Source organism: Lissotriton vulgaris, chromosome 8 (assembly GCF_964263255.1).
Source record: "Lissotriton vulgaris chromosome 8, aLisVul1.2, whole genome shotgun sequence".
Lineage (NCBI taxonomy): Eukaryota > Metazoa > Chordata > Amphibia > Caudata > Salamandridae > Lissotriton > Lissotriton vulgaris.
The window spans coordinates 844,513,011-844,536,248 of NC_141696.1; the positions used below are offsets into that span (position 1 = coordinate 844,513,011).

The following is a 23,238-nucleotide window of genomic DNA, read 5'->3' on the forward strand; positions in this document are numbered from 1 at the left end:
GTATTTCTCTGCTAGGCAGCCTGCCGGAAAGATGTTTCTGATAGCATGGACAGTTGTGCCACCACCATCAGAAAATAAGCAAGTTCCCAATTTCTAAATAGGTCTAGAAAGCCATTAACTTCGCAATCGAGAAGGCCACAGATTGTCACTATGCGCTACTGCAATTACACATAGGGAACATTTTTCCCTAAATTCCCACCAATTTGGAGTTTTTATCTGTCCCAGTTATACCCCTGAAAGGGATTTGGTCCACCCCATAATCTCTAAATGTTTCTTACGTAGTAATGGACTGCGAAAACTTTTGTTAATATCTTCGAATTCAGTAGTTTGTGCATATGTCCAAACTTTCCAGAGCTTTGAACACCAAAAGCTAATCCCTGAAAAGGATTTATTATACCATAATGTTATGTCATGCTCTCATAATACTGTGTGTGCAAATCTTTTACAATGTATTCAGACTTTAGCAAACAACAGCCAACACGTGTTTTGAGAAAAATCCTCTTTTTCAAGGCATACATTTTTAAAGCAGGCAATTTGTATGTAAACATTGGAGGCTCAACTCCTTATCTGTTTAATAATTCCTCCCTCTTTCAGAACAAAATATCCAACATTTTTGTTTTTATCTCTCTCCTCGTATATGCTAATCATGTGCTACTTGTGGACATTTTAATTTCAATACGCCACAACTCAAAAGGTGTCAGGTGTGTAGGATATGTTTTCTTCGGTGTCAGTTAAGATGATCATAGGTGCTTACATTTCAAAACTGAGCCTTTATCATGAATTCCGAAGTACGAGAATAGCATTTTTTCAAATATTGGGCTACCAACTAACAATTATATATGATGTCATAGCCCATGCCATGCGTGATGTAATATGTGAACTGATAAGCGGTGCATTGCATATATATATACACGTATATAATCAAGTTACCAAAATGTGGAGTTGAGCATAGAAAATCTATACTTACCTTTACAACATATTGATATTTAGGCTACAATTATTTGATATTTGCTATTTAAACAAGTTAGTTCAAGGGTTGCTTCAAACTAGAAAGTACTATGGGCCAGATTTAGAGATTGGCAGATGAAATTCTCTGTTACAGACAGGATGAATATCCCTTCCGCTGTATTACAAGTGCATTATATTTATTTATGTATATGGATGTATGTATTTATGTATGTATGTGGTATTTCTTTAGTGCAATAGTAGCCATATAGTAGCCAGTGGAGCGCTGCACAGGGACAAAAGACAAAGACAAGCATAGAGTCCATGCGTGATAGAAGAGGAAGCTGATTTGTGCTTTTTTTAGTGCATTGTTATGTAGTGTTTTTAAAGGGGTGCCTTTCAATCATTTTCTAAATTGGAGCAGTATAGGGGTGGCTCGGATCGATATGGGGATATTTATCTAGATCCAGGATGCATAGATGGAAAAGACTTGCTGCCTTGTTTCCTCTTTTATACACTTCTTAGTCTGCAGTCTAATGGTGTCACTACTGCGTGTTTGCTGAGAATCATCAGAGATGGTAAGCTTGTTTGCAAGGTAAGTGAGGATGCTGCTCAAAAGGTCTTTTTAAAAGATGCTACTGGTTTAGAAGATGGAGCTGGCTGACCAGGGTACCCAATAGAGTTCTATCAGGATGGGAGTGATATGATATTTCTCCATGTCCTGGATGAGACGGGCTGCAGCCAGTTGGATGCCCTTAATAGGTGTAACTGTGGGAGGCCACAGAGCTGGGCATTGCAAACATCCGGATGCAAGAGTTTGAGGGCTTGAACAGCCATTCTGAAGTTCCTTCCTAGAAGAAATAGTTTCACTTTCTTTAGAAAGAATTTGTACCAGGCTGTCTTTGTTTTATTTGCAACGCATTCCTTGAAGGCAAGGTTTGTGTCATGGTAGACCCTGAGGGGCATATTTGTGAGAATAGTGGTGCAAGGCAGCGTAGCAAGTACCATTGCTGCACTGCCCTGTGTCACATGGAAAGAACAGGAATTTGCTGCATTATCCAATACGGAACATTCCTGTCCTTTCCCCTCTGCTAGTGCTATTTCTTTAGCCTAGCACCAACGCAGGCACCCTTGCACCATGGTGCATGGGTGCTTCTGTTGAAGGCAATATAGTTTTTGTGTAGGAAGGGGCACCTTGCAGCACAAAAACAATCCATAGAGGTGTTTTTCTCAGAATGCAGCACACATAAAAAGATGAAAATACAAGGAGAAAAAAATTAATTTTCCCTCGTTATGCCTTACCTGGGAGGCATACCTTTTTGGAGCATTTCCAGGTTTGGTAAATCTGGTAATGCGTTAAAATCCATGGGCTTTGCATTGGTAACACCCAGCCCAATGCCAATGCAAATCCTCTCTTGCGCAGAGTAATGCATCACAGAGATCTGTTCTGCATTGCATCACTCCATATTTTTGAAGTCACTCAAAGCCAAGCAAATTGGCTTTGAGTGGTTTTAAAAATATTACTTAGAAGTTTGCGTAGTGCATGTACCATGTTGAATTGTGCAAGCATGATGCAAAGCCCTCATAAATATGCCCCTAAGTGCCTTGGCATTCAGGGAACGTAGGAATTTGAAACTGTCAGAGTCATGTAATTGAGCACAGTTTGTACTGTTTCTCATTTGCTGTTCTTGGCAAAAAACACAGTTCTGTCTTGGTTGGGTTGAGCATCAGGTAGGCACTGGACATCCAGATCTGATGTTGTGTAGGCAGTGTTGGAGGCATTAAAAGTCGTAAGCAGCAGAAACTTTTACGTAGAGCTGTTAATCATATGTGAGTCATGAACAGTAGCTGTCTGTAGTGGGACTGCTGCCGGGCGGTGGCGTGGGGAGGGGGAGGGGCAGGGTGGGGGGTAGTAAACTATTGAATACGGACAAATACAGGTAAGTAAACATAAAAATAAATAAAACTAATTTTGTTGCGCTCACTGTATTGCCAAATGCAATGCAGTGCATGTAACAACATTTGTTTTAATTATTTTTCTGTTTACTTACCTGTATTTGTTTGTATTCCATAGTTTACTAACTCCCACCTTGCTCCTCCCGTTCCCCACGTTACTGCCAAGCAGCACTCCCACTACCGACCACTACTGGTCATGAAGAGCACCAAGCAGCTCCATGCAGAGGCAGAAGATAACAGGGGACAGTGTGAAACCAAGGGGGACTCCACACGTGCAAGGGATATTTGGGGATCTGGATGTGCCTATGTGTCAGTTGGAAAATTAGGAAGAGGAGTGAAGGAAATTGCTGGTGAATCACTATCGAGGCTTCAGGGTCAGATGGTCCAAAATGTCAGGAGCAGCTGAGAGGTCCAGAAATATCAGTAAGTAGGAGTCATTGGGCCCGATTCACAGAATGAACTTACTACTTTTGGCATTCACAGAATGCACTTACTACTTTTGGTATTCACAGAATGAACTTACTCATTTCGGTATTCACAGAAGTTAGGACTACTAACTTTAGGACTCCTAAATGCCTTCTGTAAATACCGAAAGTCTTAAAATTAGGATTTTTCTCAATTTAGTAGTAGTAAAGTTAGGACTCCTAACTTTAGGACTCCTAAATGCTTTCTGTGAATACCGAAAGTCCTAAAATTACGATTTTCCTCAATTTAGTAGTAGTAAAGTTAGGACTACTAACTTTAGGACACCTAAATGCCTTCTGTGAATACCAAAAGTCTTAAAATTATGATTTTTCTCAATTTAGTAGTAGTAAAGTTAGGACTACTAACTTTAGGATGCCTAAATGCCTTCTGTGAATACCGAAAGTCTTAAAATTACGATTTTTCTCAATTTAGTAGTAGTAAAGTTAGGAGTCCTAACTTTACTACTACTAAATTGAGTAAAATCCTAATTTTAAGACTTTCGGTATTCACAGAAGGCATTTAGGCGTCCTAAAGTTAGTAGTCCTAACTTTACTACTACTAAATTGAGTAAAATCCTAATTTTAAGACTTTCGGTATTCACAGAAGGCATTTAGGAGTCCTAAAGTTAGTAGTCCTATTTTCTGTGAATACCGAAATGAGTAAGTTCATTCTGTGAATACCAAAAGTAGTAAGTGCATTCTGTGAATGCAAAAAGTAGTAAGTTCATTCTGTGAATCGGGCCCATTGTCTTCATTGTGTAAGGTAATGGTCTCTATTTTGCAGCAGCATCTAAAGCCAGACTGGTAGAGCACAAGATGTTTAGGATTAATGTGATAATGTAGAAAAATATAGACTGCTTTTTCAGTGATCTTGTTGATGATTGTTGGGAGAGTGACAGGCCGCTAGTTGGTGAAGTCAACAAGGCCTTGTAGCACTTGTAATATGCAAACACTGTATACATCACGTTTGTGGTGGAGTATTCCATCAGCTTTTATTCAGCCACTGAATCTTGATTGAGTCTAACTGTTTAGGTAGAAATCGGCACAGGGTCAGACTAATTTGCATATGGCCATGTCTGAACTGGGGTGGTGAAGTGAGCTAAAGAACGGTGATGGATTAAATCCAGATCAGTTGACTGGGGGTGAGTGTTTGTATTGTCAACGCTCCGTCCAGCATCCCCTTTGATTTTTCTAGGTAGAAATCGGAACATAAATCTACATTTTTGTGAATATTCACTTTTTTTTGTGTGCCCTTTGCCATATCGTACATTTGAGACAATTCTGATTTTAGATTTGGTTGATTAGTGGGCGTGGCTTCAGCACCACTTAAGACGGCTGCCTGATTTGGAGACTCCGCCGGACCGGGACGATTTTTTCCTGTAGGTGCATGTTCCTGCATGTCTTCAACGAGGAGAATTCTTGTTCCCAATGTCAGGACATGCCAAGCATCCGGTAAGCGCTTTATTTTTTCAACTTGTGCTCCAAATGCTTTCCTTTTTACTGCTGACGGATTTTCCTCAGTGCGCCCGCCATTTTAGCTTACGCACTGCTGTCAACAGAGGATTGCTCACAACTGTTGGCACGGACTTTAAATCAGTGCTCGCTTGGTTTTTTCCTTTTTCTTGTTAAGGAGAAAGTTCTGTTCACTGAAAGAACGCAACAATTAAAGTATGTCTGCTAGTATGGATGGCTTTACTTCATGACTTCTAAATAATGCCTCCATTTACCTCACAGTTTTAACAATAACACTCCTATTCTCTTGTCAGCTATCGCTTTACAACACAGCTTGGAAATTGTTTTAGCAGAACTGCACGCTATGTCATGACATGCAAGATATTTTTATGGCAGTTTGGATATCAGCAACTTTTAAACTCACTCCTTTTAATTAGAATGCTCACTAAGCATTTTATGCAATCTCTCAAAAAACATGGCTGTTTGTGGAGACTCTTCTTTTTGGATGACAGCCCCCTTTTCATGGGTGATTACATCTCAGCATTGCCTCATGGTTGGATGTCACGAACTTCAGATGAGTAACTTGCCTTCATCGCCTAATTATTTTTGGCTATCCTTTTGATGTTTCATAATAGAAGACTCTTCTCTTTTTTTTTCTTATTGTGAGGATTATCAATTACACTTACCTTACAGTTCATATATTACTCTGTGTGTTGTCGCTGCACCTTCTATACATGGGAAGGCTCCGTAAGCCGCAATTTGTTTTTGTACCCAAACATCATTCCTCTTCGTCAACGTCAACCTCCTCTTCAGCACCACTCTCATCCCATACCGGAGAAAAGATGGCAGGTATTGCTTCTAATAGATCTGCTCCATCACAATCTACTGCCACAAAGACTTCACCACCTTCATCATCCTCCAAACTACTAAAGCATGGTCCTCCCTCTCCTGACAAATTGTCTTCTTCTATTTCCTTAGAATTGTTGTTGGATGAAATAAGAGCTCTGTGCCTTTTTGTAGAGGAGACCAATAGTAAAATGCAATTCTTAGAGGAGAAGTGGTCTACAATGGAGAACGGAGTTTCCTTGGTGGAGCAGCAACTAACTGAGGTACAAGATAATTCTCTGAGACTTTCTTCCCAAGAGAGAGAGGTTCGTGACCTTCAACATCACACAGAAGATTTGGAAAACAGAAATAGAAGGAATATTCTACGTATTTACAGACTACCTGAGGCTTTGAAAGGGGACGATCCTGTTTCCTTCTTTTCCTCCTTCTTGCCAAAGCTCCTGGATATGCCTTCTTCTACATCTCTTAGTATTCAGAGAGCCCACAGATTGGGTCCATGCTCTTTAAGTTCTGCTTTCAATCCTCTCAGCAGCTAGAGCCAAACGAGAAATTTCTTGGCTTGGTCAAAGGGTGAATCTTTCTCAAGACGTATCTAATGCTACAGCAGCAAGAAGAAAGGAATTCCTTAATCTTCGAGCCCCTCTACGATCCTTGAGAGCTAGATATGGTATTCTTTACACCTGCATTTTCAAGGTGACCTATCAAAATCAGACCCGGTCCTTTCAAGATCCTACGGAATTCAAGAACTGTATTAACTCTCACGCTACAAGTACCATGGACATTGCTGGCTCTTCTGTTGGTTGACTCTTCTGCATCCCTCATGTTCAATCACTTAATCATTTTTTAGTCATGACATGACTTTGTTCTTAGTTGTTTCTTCTATTGACTTTGAATTGTCTTTTCATATATGGTTCATTTTTCTCTTATACAAGTTTTTCTTCTAAAAAAGCATAAATGGTTCATGTTTTCTATCTTTTCTGTTATGCATCCCCCAGATGTTCTATTTGTTTTGCTTTATCTATTGTTAACTGTATTTTTATATTCCTCTTCAGGTTTGTTTATGTCTTATTAGCCCATATGGTTCTTATCCTTTTCCTCTCCCGTCCCCAGGCCATCCGGATGTCTTAGATTTGGGCGGTCCGTCTTGTAATGTGTCGTCCTCGCTTCACTGTATCTCCATTTGTTCCCCTCAGGTATGTTTTTTCAGTTATCCTTTTTGGATATGTACTGTCTTCACTTTACTTTCCTCTATTTTTCCTTCTCCTCCTTATTATTTGACAAGTATACTCTACTTTCTTCTTTCTCTAGTTGTTCCTCCATTCTTTATCTCTTCTCTCTTTTTTCCTTATTGTTTTATGTATCCCTCTTACCTACAGATTTAACAAAAGTTTGCTGTTCTCTTATCTTCTCTTTACTTTTTGTCTCTCGTGTTAACTTTTTCCTCCTCTTTGCTCCTTCTTCCACTATTGCTCTACTATGTCTATTTTTCACATCCAATGGCTCAATCACTTTTACGTTTCTTCTCTATTCTTTTTATGCTCAATCCTGCTATAATGTTCTTATGTATTTTCAAATTGTATTACTGTACATATGATGTTATTCCTTTATATTCAGAGGTATTACATGGAATGTAAAGGGTTTTAACAATCCTATAAAGAGGCAAATAATTATCTCACATTTAGCCTCCTATAAACCTGACTTAGTTCTATTCCAAGAAACACATCTATCTAGGCTGAAGCGCTCAAACTTAAGAGGAATTGGGTTGGCTCGGTTTTGATATGCCCCACAAACACACAAAAAATGGCTTTGTTATTTTATGCCATAAAAAGTTGAAGTGCTCTGTTGTAACACAAGATACCGATTCTGAGGTCAGATGGATTCTGGTCAAGTTATTAATTAACAATATCACTTTTACTGTTTTTAACCTTTATGGCCCTACGCAACCTGATCCCACTTTTTGGTCCACCATCACAGACAAGTTTTTCCAATATAAAGGAGATTTTGTTATTTTGACTGTAATCAAATTATGGATCCTGTTATCGATCGCAAATCCCAGGTTCGTTTTATCCCCCATAAAACCCACAAACAATTTCTCAATACTATTAAACAGACTCATCTTATTGATGCCTGGAGTCTATGTAATCCAGACCTATCAGAATTCTCCTTTTTCTCTCCACCACATGGTTCTTTGTCCTGAATTTATTATATATTATTGTCTAAGTCCTTGGCCCAGAATCTTGTTTTGTCTTCGATCGAGCCCATTCTTATTTCTGATCATTCTCCAGTGGTTGTTGATTTCAATTTGCTTCCTCCTAGTTCTAAATCTTCCAGATGGAGATTTGACAATTACCTTTTGCAGGATCCTGTCTTCTCCTCTTCCTTCAAACTTTTGCTGAAGAATTTTGTTCAATAATTGAGGATGATTCAGTGTCCCCAGTATCGAAATGGGATAGTTTTAAAGCTACAGCCCTGGTTTTCATTATAGATTTTGACTATAAGAAAAAGAAGCAAACTTACACCAAACATAAAGCCTTATTAGCCTCCATCAAGCATTTAGAGCATCGATTTTATACTTTTTGATCAGATTCCACTCTTCAAGAACTTATTCGAGCAAAAATGAATTTTAGTAACATTTCAACAGATAATGCATCCTTTACTCTACTCCGCAGCAGCGCTAGTTATTATGGAGGTCGAAACAAAGTTGGAACACTTCTTGCCAATTACCTAAAATCTAGAAAAGAAAGAACACTCATTGCATTTATTCAATCTGCAGATGGTAAACACCTCTCGAAAGACAAGGATATCTTAGATGAATTTACTAAGTTTTACAGTAACTTATACACCCCTGAGACACCCCCAACCATCTTGCACATTGATGATTTTCTAGATACTATCCCTCCTCCTTCTTCTTCAGATTTAGATTTCTCTTCTTTGGATACTGATCTTTCACTCCAAGAAATCTCTTCCTCTTTGAAAGAAAGGTAAATCTCCTGGTCCGGATGGCTTCTCTGTAGAATTTTATCTTCACTTTTCCAATCTGTTACTCCCAAAACTTTTTAATCTTTTTCAGCACTTCTGTTCTACACAATCAGCTAATGGTACTTTTTTGGAGGCTTCTATTTGTCTTATTCATAAAGATGGTAAAGATCCTAAATTTCGTAAAAATTATCATCGCATGTCCTTGGTAAATGTTGATTATAAGATCTTTGCCAAATTATTAGTATTACGCCTTGAATCTTTTGTACCTCATTTAATAGCTCCGGAACAATGTGGTTTTATCAAAGGTAGATTAACCTCTGATAACGCTCCCTTATTTTTTAATGCTCTAAATAAAGATTCCTCCTTACTTTTCCTCTCGCGGCTATCTCTATTGATGCTGAAAAAGCCTTTGACAGGGTAGATTGGTCCTTCCTATTTAAGTCCCTTCAATGGCATGGTTTTGGTGCTAAATTCATTTATTTCTCTTCTATATTCTGCTCCCTATGCTTCAACCATCGTTAATGGTCAAGCCTCACGTCACTTCTCTCTTCATTGCGGTGTTCATCAGGGTTGTCCACTCTCACGCCTTTTATTTGTCCTTTCTCTTGAACTTTTCCTCTCCTGTATTCGCCATAACTCCTCTATCTTCTGCTTCCCATACAGGGATCAACATCTCAAATTATCTGCATATGCCGATGATATTTTACTTTTTATTTCTAATCCAGATTTCTCGATCCCTTCACTTTTACAAGAAATCTCAGATTTTTCTGCAGTCTCAGGATATAAAATTAATTCTGACAAGACAGAGGTGTTACCAATTACTAAATTGTGTCTCAAACAAGAATTTGATTCTACCGGCTTCCATTGGAACAGTTCTAACATCAAGTATCTTGAAATCTGGTTTTCTAACTCTATTACAGATTCTGTTAAAATAAACATGACGGTTGCTCTGGATCGCATTTCCAAACTCCTATCTTCATGGAATCCCCTCTTTCTCTCCTGGTGGGGCCGTCTTGAGTCCCTTAAAATGATGATTACTCCAATTTTTCTATATCTTCTTTCAATGATTCCAATACATATTCCTCTTACCTTCTAAAAAAAATAGATTCTTTTTTTTCCAAATTCTTATGGAAAAACAAAAAATCCAGAATTTCTCTATTTAATCTCAGGAAAATGAGGCTTGTAGGTGGTAAACATTTTCCAGACTTTTGGTTGTATCACAAGGCTTTTTGTTTAAAACAAGCATCTCATTAGCTCCGTACGGAACTATCTCCTTTTACTCCTTTATGGGTCAGTATCGAATGCTGTTTATTTACTCCTTTCTCGAACACTGAAGCTCTTTCTTTTACTGCTAAAAGTACCCTTACGTCGTTTCCACTCTTTAAACATACCTACTCATTGTTAAAACCAGACTTTCAGCCAAAATCTCTCTCCAGAAATGATTTTCTAAACTCTCCTCTTTGGCATAACAAACTCATTACCATCAACAACAGGGCTATATTTTGGTCTTAGTGTGGAACTGAGGGAATTATCTGGGTCAGAGATTTGTTTGATGGTACCCCTCCCTGTTCTTTTCCTACTTTTCAAAGTACATTCAAATGTCCCCGTTCTATTTTACTCAGATTTTCAATTCTTATGGAAATAATTCTTCATAACTTTTATTCCCTTCCCTCTGAAATGTCTCAGCCTACACAAGATCCACTTCTCAAAATGTTGGCTTTATGTCCTAAAGCTTCCTTCATTTATAAATTGTTCTATTCCATGTCCTCAGAGCGTGTTAAATCTAAAATATAACTGGCCTGGGAATCGGATTTAGTATTTCAATGTACTACTGAGGAGTGGAATAAGACATGGGCTCGGTCATTGAAGATTTCAAGGTCCGCCTCGATTACTCAATCAATGTTTTTTTCTCTATCACAGACTATATTTCACTCCTACTTCCATAGCTAATTTCACCCACACTGATGATCAGTAAAGTTGGTCTTGCAATTTTTCACCTGCAAACCTCTCACATATCCTTTTTTCATGCCCCCATGTAATTTATTTTTGGTCACAAATATGGGCCAGTTTATCCATCATTTTTAAGCTCACCATTCCCATGTCGAATCTCCTTCTCTTTATGGGAAGTTTATCAGAATCCATCATTCTACCCCCCTGTGAAAGAGGATTGTTTTATATTATGTTAGCTTTAGCATTTTAACAAATTGCGTTAAACTGAAAATGTTTGTCAAAACTTTCAATTAAATCCTGGTGGAATATTCTCTGCCAATATCATAGGTTAGATGTTGCTTATGCCTCCCAATGTAATCCACTTTAAATAGAGCTATTTGTTGGTTACCTTTATCTTATCATTTAAATAAGATTTCAATTAATGCTGTTTCTCATCACCGTTCTGAAAATTTCCAACCCCCTTGATTTTTTTCCTCTCTTTTCTATCCTCCTTCTCTTGATTCTGACAGATTTTATTTTTAAACAGTAATACTGGTGCATTATTTCTTATGTTTTTCGTTTTTTTGGAGCACACATTTACTTCTTATTTATATTTATAAACTTTATCTTCTTTCCCCTCCTTTCTCTCCATCCTTTGTTTCCTCTCTTTTTTCTTTTTCCCATAATATCCCTAAAAACATAAATAGCTTACTACTATATTTAATTGCCTACTATATTTTGATTATCCATTATTTGGTATACAATTATGCTTTTGGCCTTTATTTACTGTATTAATCTTTTTGTTTCAATAAATCTTATTAAACTCAAAAAAAGATTTGGTTGATTAAAACAACATGTATTTTATGACCTACGTTAGAACCGTATAGAAAGCAACCTACCTTCATGGAACAAGATTCGATTATCTTCTGCTGGTATGAATTGCTTTTTTGCAGCATTTATCACTTCAGGTAAATCAAAGACTGTGATTGTAGAATTCGGATACATCGAAGCCCACAGCTTGGCTAGTGCTCCGGAGCAGCCTTTTAACAGAAAGCAAAATAGATTAGAAAGGTTAGCGTTAACTTTAAATTATTTCAAGTTGTCTGATGGAAACAATCATTTCCCAAAACCTAGAAAATGCAGGTTTCTCGGACTACTCAAATGCAAAAACATCTCTCCTAAGTCTCAGCCGCAGGAAAAAAAATATCGAAAACAGTACCATTTCATTTTAATATCTTCATACAATAAATTAATATTAATGATTGGCAACCATGATTTTTATATTCACAGCTGGACGAAAATGGCAGGATAGCAGAACTATTATATTAGGTAGTAAACTGTTAGGTTTCCTTTTTTGTCGATTATATCTATTTCACGAAGTATGACAAACAAAGATCCTAACAGGGAAGTTATCATCTCAGGAGAATGGACAGGAACGTGCAGGCCCTCACTCACCACTTGAAATACAATTAGCTCCCTATAGCGAAGAAGTGGGGGTGAGGGTGACAGCATTTAGGTGAAACCGAAGGGAAGTTGCATAACCAAGTTGTAATTTGTATTTGGGGAGGGCCTTACTTTTCTGAATTGCATTAAAAGCCGTGCACTATCACAAAGTCAAATATACATTTAACAAACTGACAGAGAGGAATGACGTTTCCGGAATGTAGAAGCATTAAAAAGTTTGAATTATTTCCCAAATTAAAGCCACAGCGAGGACTGGGATCTTGTGAAATTCTGCCAGAGGAGTCCAGGGCTGCCACTTACATTGCCGTCGAGGTGCGAAATTCATGTTTTCATGTGGAAGATGATGCAATGAACATTGATTATGACGAGGTTGAAATTTGAAGATTTCAACTCGGAAACATTTTTGTGCTTCCATGTACTACAAGGAACATGCCTTCTTGCTGGAAATTGAACGTACTCATTTTTGGGCACTCAAGGGTCTCATTTTAAAAGGTACAAGTCAGTGTAAATCAGACGTACATTAATTTATGTGCTCAACTTCCTGAAGGTATTGATTAAACTGCAGGATTACAGGTACACTCTATCTCTATACATTTGAAAATGTGAATTTATAAACTATTTGTGTCAATGTTCTATTGCTTATATTAGGATGCCCCTGCCCTTCAACTAAGTTTAAGGTTATTGTTAGTAGCAACATACAGAGTGCCCCCATCCCATATGATTGCTTGACAAGCTGGAACTCAAGTTTCGCTTTCAACTCTTGCGTTGATTTGGGGGGATGGAAGAGTTTCCCTTATATTCTCAATTGGCTAAAGTCCAGCCAATGTCACAGTTTTTCTGGAAGAATTGATTTCCACATGATAGGGTGGACGCAAAGTTAATTTTAATAACTCCTTAGATAAGGCACAGTTGGGGCCGGCCTTTATTACTTTGTGCCCAAATAGCATTTTCTTTGGTTTGTCACGATTAACCTCCAGCATGTTAGCTTTGAAGTATTTCTCCAGGGCTTCTCGTAGCCTATAGAGGACACTGGTATACTAGTGAAAATGATAGTGTCCTTAGCATACTGTAAAGCCACCAACGACCTACTCATTAACGCACTCAGTGGCTGTTACCCATGCACAAATATATGCCCATGTCTTTTACGTATAGGTTAAATAATAAATGTGTTGACACATATTCCTGTTTTAATCCTTGATTTGAGCTGACATTAGGAGATAGGGGTCTAGGCTGATCTCATTTGATGCAGCCCCATTTGCCAGAATATAAACTTGGATGGCTCTCAGTATTAGTGGGGGCAAAATGCAATTATTTGACTTGACACACAGAAGATCTCTAGTGACTCAATTAAATGCATCAAGAAGGTCTATGGAACTGGGGTAAAAATGTGTTTTGGTGAAATAATATTTGAAGCAGCACATGTAGACAGATTACCTATCTGGAACAATGGCAGAAGGTGTTTTTCATGTACCCAGTACATCAAGTCCTCCAGAAGTCCTTTGGCGTAGTATTTTATGTCTATGAACAACAGGGGTATAGGTCAATAGTGGGCTTGGTTGGAACAAGGAACTTTTTTAGATTTTGGTCACAGAGAGCTATAACTGGCATAGTATTTTACGTCTATGTACAACAGGGGTAAGAGTCATTAGTGCGTTGGAACAGGAAACCTTTTTTAGGTCTTGGCTAATGACAGCTAGAGCTGTCTGTAGGCAGAGCTATTTTTATAATCGGCATCCCGTCATCCCCTTTATTCATGATTCGATGAACTTGTTGTCTATTTCAGTTCTCTGCTCTGCCCTTGATTCTGTGGATTTCCTCCCTATTCCTGAGCTTGCCCCACTAAGGTTTCTGTCTCGTAGTATTCTGATTAAATTACTTATATCCTTCTACAACATACTAGAGGGAACTTTTTTTTAGGTGAAGCTATTCAGACAGACATATGTCTGAAAGCCCTCATGCCACCTCTATACACTATATATCTAAATATGCAAATTATTGATATAGAACACAGTGTGCAGAACTTACACACTAGGGGGCCCATCAGGATGGCGGGCGGATTGCCCCCACCAGGCGGGCGGTAGCCACAGCCGGTCTAGCAGGGGCAATCTGCCCGCCATCCGTCCCGGAATGACCCCCCGCCATATTAGTATGGCTGGGAGGTCGGCGGCGGACAGAAAGACCGTCCGCCGCTTTTCCGCCGACCGGGGCGGAAAAGGGTTTCTATGGTGGCCGTGTCTTTCAGACACAGCCTGCCATATTAGGATGGGACTTTTTAAATGCCTTTCCGTGGCTGCAATGCCACCTCGGAAAGGCATGTGGAGTCTGCATTGGGGGCCCATGGACTCCTGGGGGTGGGAGGTGCAAATGGGGGGGCACTGCATGCCTTCCTGCTATTGTGGGGCGTGGTGCTGAGTGCACCGCCCGCCACAATGGTAGAAATGCAGGATACGCTTGCCTCCGTGGCGGGCGCATCCTAATGGTAGGCACAGGACCCCCGCCCTTATGGCGGGCAGTCCCTAGTACCGTGAGGATAGCGGGCGGGCAAAGTCCGCCAGCCATCCTAATGGGCCCCTAGGTGTTATCAAAGGGGATCAAAAAAAAAAACAAAAAGGAGGAAAATTCAATTTACAAGAGGAAAAGCCCAAATCAGGATTATTGGAATCCCATCACACACCAAAGTGATCGTTGTCATCATTTGGGTTTCCAACCAACCTCCCATCAAATGTCTTGTTTATAGAGGAATACTGGGTGAACTGTATCCTCCATTGGGTCTTTCAGAGGAAAGTAGAGAGCGTAGCAGAAGGTTAGATATTGTATTTTACCCATTGGGATATTTCCAATAGAAAGAAGTGCAGTGCAGAAAATAAAGTGCGTAATTAAAATAGGATTTGCAAGAGAAAGAGAACTTCATCTTTTCTAAAACATCAATTGCATTCCCAAATAAAACCAGTGCCGAAACAATAGCAGTTCAAAGAATTCATTGCTTCTAAACGGTTGAAATGTTTCAGAATATTGGACAACTGTCCATGGGTTTCTTCAGGACCTTGTGCTTAGACTAAGCTGGAATGGAGGCTTCTTGGCAGCTGATTGGTACATTATTTCAGCTCATAATTAAAACAAACAATCTTTACAATCTTTACAAGATGTGCAGTGTAAACCGGGAATAGGGATTATTCTGGAATGTCTGACAAAATATAGACAGACAAAAAAATCGACCTACAAAATTATCTACACAAAAATATCGGATACAAAAATATTGAAGTCCTTCTACATAAAGGTAAGTACAAAAATAGCAACAAAAAAATTATCGTTGGCAAAAATATTGATGTTAAAAATATCGTTTTTTAAAATGTTTTAATAATAATTTAAAAATAAGTAAATAAAACATAATTTAATAAATATAGATATAAATATTAAAACATATTTAAAAAATAATAACTAATACATATAATGTTAAAATTAATTAAACATCTACATATAAATTATTATATATACTTACTCCAAATATTGCAACATTAGGGAAAGCATTGGATAGTGTCAGGGTAAAAGTTACTATTCCCACTCCAGGGAGTGCAACAGTAGGGAAAGCGTTGGATAGCGTAGGTGTAAAAATTACTATTCCAACTCCGAGAGTGCAACAGCAGAGAAAACGTTGGATAGCGTAGGGGTAAAAATTACTATTCCCTATTCCAACTCCAGTGAGTGCAACAGTAGGGAAAGCGTTGGATAGCGTAGGAGTTAAAATTACTTTTACCACTCCAGTGAGTGCAACATTAGGGAAAGCGTCGGATAGCGCAGGGGTAAAAATTACAATTCCCACTCCAGTGAGTGTGACAGTAGGGGAAGCACCGGATAGCGTAGGGGTAATATTTTTTATAAAATACCTAACATATTAATGATTATTTAACAAAAAATTATTAATAAATACCTATTAAATTAAATTAGTATTTACTTAAATAACATTAATTTACTTCCCACCCTATTCCCCTATAAACACACAATGAGCTACACAGGAAAAATAACACAAGTAATTTAATTATCAATTAATCAAATAATAAGAATTAATTACCACTTAATAATTAATTAACAATAATTTATTTAACAAGAACAAAAAATAAAAAGTAATTATATATTAATTAAAATTAATATAATTTAAAATTAACCAATGAATAAAAAGTAATTACCAATGAATAATTAACAATAAATTAATAATCAATAACAATAAATAAAACATATTGATTAAGTATATTTAAATTACTTCCCACCCGATTTCCCTATACACCCACATCCAGCTACACATAAAAAATAACATAATTAATTTAATTATCAATTAATCAAATAATAAAAAATAATCACTAATTGATTAATTTACAATTAATGAATTAACAATAACAATAACCAAAAAGGAATATACATTAATTATAATTAATATAGTTATAAATTAACCAATTAATAAAAAGTAATTACCAATTAATAATTCATTACCAATAAATTAACAATCAATAACAATACATAAATACATATTAATTAATTAAATATAACTAAACTACTTCCCACCCTATTCCCCTATAAACCCACAACCCACTCTAATAAATCACAAAAATAAGTTTAAAAAAATACTATTTTCTAAACATTTAATACATATATTTGAAAATAATGAAAAAACATATAAAAATGTTAAACATATATGAAATACATATTAAATACATAACACTAAAAAAATTGATAATATTTACAACTATATTTTTGCTAATTATATTATTTACTTCAATATTACTTACTTCGATATTAAATAAACCAATATTACTTACCTTGCTGTCGCTATTCTGGTCAAAGATATTCTTGACTTTGTAATTCTGTCCCTACGATATTAAAAACTCAATATTAGTGTAGGTCGAGGCACCTGCTTAATTAAAATATTAGAAAACCTACATTGAGAAAAATATAAAAAACTCAATAAATTTTGCTGCTGGGAGTTTTAAGGCATTGGTGGATGGGAAAAAATCCTCCTACATATCTGAACTCACACCTCTTTAAAGTACACTACATTATGACAAAGTACCTTTCTCCAAGCCGGTAAACAGTCTAAATATCGAATTTTTATTTACGACCTACAATAATATCGAGTTGGAAATATCGTAGGGACACAATATCAGAATCAAGAATATCGCCGAACAGAATATTGACCTGAAGGTAAGAAATATTGTTTTTGTTAATATCGAAGTTAGTAATATCGATAGCAAAAATATTGATTTTACTAATATTCTTGACATCGATATTTTAGCTCTGATATTTTTGACGTCGATATTCTGTCAGTGCTTCCTCCAAGCCAGCTACCCCTCCATTCACGACTGACTGTAAATGTATCTTTATGTTGAACAGCACTCTGCATGGAGAAGGTTTGAGACAATAGAACTACCATGTTTCTGGGGTAGTTTGTGGAAAACAAAACAAACAACGGTTTTAATCATATTTCAGTCAATTTAAAATGCACACTGATTAGCACATTTAACTGGAATAAATACAATCCCAGGATTAGCTCAAAGAGATTGAATTTGCCAGTCCAGGAAGCAGGCGTGTCTCACCAGCTCCACACGCAAACACGCCGTCGAGCTCTCGGACCTGCTCGACACATCATCCCCGGATGTCGCCTTCCTGACAGAGACCTGGATGAACGACTCCTCCGCACCCGACATCGCCATAGCCATCCTAGACAGCTACAAGATCACCCCCAGAGACCGCACCAATTGAGTCGGAGGAGGAATCGCCATCGTCCACAAGAACAGCATCAGGGTCCCGACCAGCACCGACGACACTCACAGCACCGCCAAACACATGCATTTCTAGATCCACACAGACACCAACACCCTCAGAGGCACCCTTGTCTACAGATCCCCCGGACCCCGACCCCAGTTCAGCGACTCCATCGACGACTTAATCAGCATGCATGCCCTGACCTCCACTGATTACATCCTCTTCGGAGACCTGAACTTTCACCTTGAGAACTGCAACAACAGCAACTCCACCACCCTGATCGCCAACCTCGCCAACCTCAGACTGAGGCAGCTTGTCACAACGCCTACCCATTCCACCGGCCACACGCTCGACCCAGTCTTCTCCTCAAGCTCCCACGTCTCCTTCAGCCACACCACCGAACTCCTCTGGACCGACCACCGCTGCATCCACTTCACCTTCCAGAAACCTACCACACACCATCGCACCCAAAAGATCCCCCACCGCTGCTGGAGCAAAATCACCGAAGACCAACTACATGCAATCCTCGCTCTCAGCCCACCCACCGACACTTCCAACATCGACGACGCTGCCCGCAACCTTAGACACTGGATCAATGACTGCACATACACCCTCGCCCCACTGAAGAAACCCACCCACCAAGACACCAGAAAGAGAGCTAGTTGGTTCACCCCAGAACTCCTAGCCTCCAAGCGAACCTGCCGGAAACTAGAGATGAAACGGCACAATGAAAAGACACCGGACAGCCTCGAAGCCCACAAAGACGCCATCCGCAAACACCATCACCTCATCAGGTCTGCCAAGAGTACCTCCTTCAAAGACCACCTCGATAACAACGCACACAACAGCGAGGAGCTCTTCAACATCGTAAAGGAACTCTCCAACCCCAGTTCCAACACCAGCGACAGCCCGCCGTCGCAAGCCCGGTGGGATTCCCTCACCACCTTCCTCCACCGCAGCCCCAACAGACATCGACACGCCAGACTCTCCACACCATCGACCACGACCCCCTGCCAGCCTGGGCCAACGTGAACATCGATGACACCATCAAGACCATGAGCACAATCCACTCCAGCTCCGCCTCAGACCCACTCCCGCATCTTCAACAAAGCCAGCAGCTCCATCGCACCCCACCTGTGCAATGTCATCAATCTCTCCTTCAAGACCGAGACCTTCCCAGAGAGCTGGAAACACGCTGATATCAACGCCCTACTCAAAAAACCCAAGGCGGACCTGAGAGACCTCAAGAACTTCCGACTAATCTCCCTGCTTCCTTTCCCAGCCAAGGTCATCGAGAAGATCGTCAACAGACAGCTAGCCCAATACCTCATAGAAAAAAGCATCCTGGACCCATCCCAGTCAGGGTTCCGCAGCAACCAAAGCACTGAGACTGCCCTCATCGCCGCCATCGACGACATCAGGACCCTGCTGGACAATGGTGAGACCAGGGCCCACATCGTCCTGGACCTCTGCGCCGCCTTCAAAACTGTCTGCCACCTCACACTATGCACATGCCTCCACAACGCAGGGATTTGAGACAAGGCCCTGAAATGGACCACCTCCTTCCTCTCTGGCAGAACCCAGAGCGTCCGCCTCCCCCCATTCCAATCCGAAGCCTCCAAGATCATCTGTGGCGTATCCCAGGGATCATCCCTCAGCCCAACACTATTCAACATCTACATGGCCCCGCTCGCACAAGTTGCCTGACAGCACGACCTCAACATAATCTCCTATGCCGACGACACTCAACTGATCCTCTCCCTCACCAAGGACCCCCTCACTGCCAAATCCAACCTCCACGAAGAAATGAAGCCGTCACCGACTGGATGAAGATCAGCCGACTGAAGCTGAACACGGACAAGACGGAGGTCCTCATCCTCGGCTCCAACACTTCAGCCTGGGATGACTCCTGGTGGCCTACGGCACTGGGGGCAGCCCCGATACCCCCCAAACACGCACGCAACCTGGGAGTCATCTTCGACTCAACACTATCCATGACCAAGCAAGTCAACGCAGTCTCCTCCTCCTGCTTCAACACCCTCCGCATGCTCTGCAAGATCTACAAGTGGATCCCAAGGGACACAAGAAGAACAGTCACCCAGGCCCTCGTCAGTAGCAGAGTCAACTATGGAAATGCCCTCTACGTGGGAGCCCCGGCCAAGCTCATCAAACGACTGCAACACATTCAAGTTACCTCTGCACGCCTGATCCTCGCCGTTCCATGCCACAGCCACATTAGCCCCCACCTGAGAAACCTGCACTGGCTCCACGTCAAAAAGAGGATTTACTTCAAGCTCCTCATCCATGCACACAAGACCGGCCCAGCCTACCTCAACACACAACTTTTCTTCTACATCCCCAACCGCCAGCTCCGTTCCGCTGACCTTGCCCTCGCCACCGTCCCTCGCATCCGAAGAACAACAACCGGCGGCAGATCCTACTCCCACCTCGCCACCAAGACCTGGAACACTCTCCCACTGAGCCTACGACAGACCCAAGACCTGCTGACCTCAGGAGGCTTCTCAAGGCCTGGCTGTTTGACCAGTAGCGCCCCCTCTTTTTTTCCCCCAGCGCCTTGAGACCCTCACGGGTAAATAGTGCGCTCTAGAAGTTCTTGATTGATTGATTCTTTGCTGGAAGGCTTACTACTTCGCAGCTTATTTAATACCCAGCAACAGGTACTAGAAATCTAATACATTTAAGTCATTTGATAACTTTTCCTTATATGCTATGAAATTTCCCTTATCTGGCCCCTCCCACACTTATAACCAAGAATCCCAAATTGGAGAGGTACCACAAGCAGGGCATAGTTAAGCAGAAACAGAAACAATTATTGCAATGGTTAAAGATTCCCAACTTCCATGCAGAAACCCCTCTTTAAAACTGGCTGAAGTCGATCGATGCGCTTAAAGGTTCTCTCACGCCAACTGATTCCGTTAAATCTCTGGGTTTCACCCTAGACCCCAAACTAACTTTGACAAACCACATTAAGAACTCGGCAAAAAGTGCTTTCTTCAACCTCAGACTGCTGAACAAAATCAAACCTTTCATTCCAAACAAGGACCTTAAACTAGCCACACAATCTCTAGTTCTATCTAGACTGGACTATGGGAACTCAATCCTTACAGGTATCCCCAAATCGCACCTGGCTCCATTAAAAACAACACTACATGCGGCAGCAAGAATGATCACAGGATGCAAAAAATTTGACCACATCTCCCCAGCACTCAAAGAACTTGAATGGCTCCCGGTGGAAATGCGTAGCACCTTCAGAACGGCCTGCCTAACCCATAAGGCCCTCCACACCGGAAAACCAGAATACTTGGCAAACAAGCTAACAAAAGCAGGCCAAAGTAGATATTTGAGAAGCTCCAACTCCCTGTTGCTCATCCTACCAAAAACCAGAAAGAAGAAAACTGCGGACTGCTCCTTCACTGGAAATGCCCCCAAAATATGGAACTCTATCCCCCCGCATATCAGAACTATACCATCCTATATGGAATTCAAGAACCAACTCAAATCCTTGTTCCTCATCCGTTCCCTAGGTCCTAGATGACCAGGATCACCCAAGAAATATGTGCCATCTTTGTATCCTTCTACCAAAAGCCCTACTGTTACGAACTTTTCCTCCTCCAATGCTGTCTTTTGGGGATCGCCTTTATTTGTTACGTGTCTTGTTGTTTCACCTCGTCATTCTTTTACTGTAAAGCGCTCTGCTACCCTCGGGTCTTGTTAGCGCTATAGAAAACTTCTAAATAAAAAATAATAATAAATAAATGTGTTCACCTGTAATAGAAAAATAAGTAACTAGATGGCAGAAATGAGGTCGTGGGAACCAGCTTAGGCAAGCAGACAGGTTTAAAGTTGTTTCCTAAAACTAAATAGATTGTAGTTTTGGCTGAGGCTCAGCAGCAAAGTTTTCCAGAGTTTGGGGGCAAGATGGGCAAAAGAGCAGCCCCCGCATCTGGCTAGCTTTACTCTGGGGACAGAGAGGAAACTCTTGCTATGTGATATGAGCTCTCTGTGGGCACAGTAAGGGCTGATAAGGCGATGGGAGGTCCAAGAATCTTATTTGTGCCTTGCACAGTGAGCAATGCAAAGTGCTTTAAAGTGAATCCTCATGCTTATTGGCAGTCAGTGGAGCGCAGAAAAAGCTTGGGCGGCCAATTGAAACTTGGGAATGCCCAATACTATTTGGGCTGCAGTGTTTTGAAAAACGTGCAGTTTTTTAATAACAGAGAGCGGGCCACCCATATGGAGGGAGTTACGGTAATGAAGGCAGGATAGTATTAAACCTTCAACCACTGTTCTGGGGACTGCAACTGGTAGCCATATTAGTGTCTTCCTAAGTGCTCTAAGGAGGCCAACGCATCTGGATTCCAGTCTCTTTGCTTGCGGAGCCATAATAAGTTTACTCTCCAATGTGACACTCAGACTTTTTGCTCTGAGTTGGGTGATGGACGGTCCATTAAGGAAGAGGGCCACGTTAACTGGTCCCAGAGTGACAGGTTGTTGCCAACCAGCAAAACCTCTGTTTTGTCCCAGTTTAGCTTAAACAATCTGGCAGTCATCTAGTTGGTAACCTGCTTTAAAAAAGAGTTTCGTTTTCGTGAGACGGAGCCTGTGTTGGGTGTTAGAGAGACAATGATCTATGTGTTGTCCATGTAAGACACCATAGTGATACCTAGGGAGAAAAGGATGTCTGACAAGAGGTGGACGCACAGATTAAAAATTGTGGGGCTAAGGGAGGAACCAAGGGCACCCTACATTTTAAGTGGTGGCTCGTGGAGAGAAATGGGCCATCACCAACTTAAAAACCTCTATTGTTTAAAAACAATGATAGCAATTTTAACGCACTTCCTGTGCTACTGACCTCTTTTAGTCTACAACTTAGGGTGGGGTAGGAGATCGTATCAAATTCTGCATTTAAGTTAAGTAGAATGAGCACAGCTAAACCACTTTGATCAAGGACCTTTTTAAGTTCCTGCATGGATCTAGGATTCTAGTTTCAGTACTACAGCCTGGTCGAATTCCCATTTGAAAGGGATGTAGTTTATTGTTGATTCCATACACACAGAAAGATGGCTATTTATCACCTTTTCTTGAATTTTACTAACACCAGGGAGAAGGGAGATAGGTCTTTAATTTTCGACCAACTCTGGGTCCAACAAAGGATTCTTTAAAAAAGGTTTTATGATGGCATGCACCCATACACCTGGCACTTTACACCTATCTAGGGATGAGCTGCCTATTTCAGGGAGTACTGTCAGAATGACATCCACTCCCTTTCATGAAGATGTCTATGGGTGCAGGGTCAAGTGGAGATCCTGATTTAACCATTTTTGCAAAGGTTAAAATTGCATCCTTTCCAAGCTGTGGGAAAGGCTAAGGTTTGCCCTCAGATCAGTTGGCTGCGGTCTTCACGTTGGACCTATTTTTATGGTCTGAC

The 23,238-nt window shown here is 40.4% G+C and overlaps 1 protein-coding gene across 4 annotated transcripts in view; it reads right to left on the minus strand.

Annotated features, from left to right (window-relative positions):
* LOC147698086 (acetylserotonin O-methyltransferase-like) overlaps positions 1-23,238 on the minus strand; it is a 1,112,510-nt gene that overhangs the window by 467,026 nt on the left and 622,246 nt on the right. For 3 of the 4 annotated variants that reach the window (XM_086934758.1, XM_086934760.1, XM_086934757.1), the window contains one exon: positions 11,471-11,611. The exons of the other annotated variant lie outside the window; for it this stretch is intronic. In XM_086934758.1, the coding sequence (XP_086790884.1) occupies positions 11,471-11,611 (141 nt within the window). The remainder of the gene's footprint in view (positions 1-11,470; positions 11,612-23,238) is intronic. 4 annotated transcript variants of the gene reach the window in all.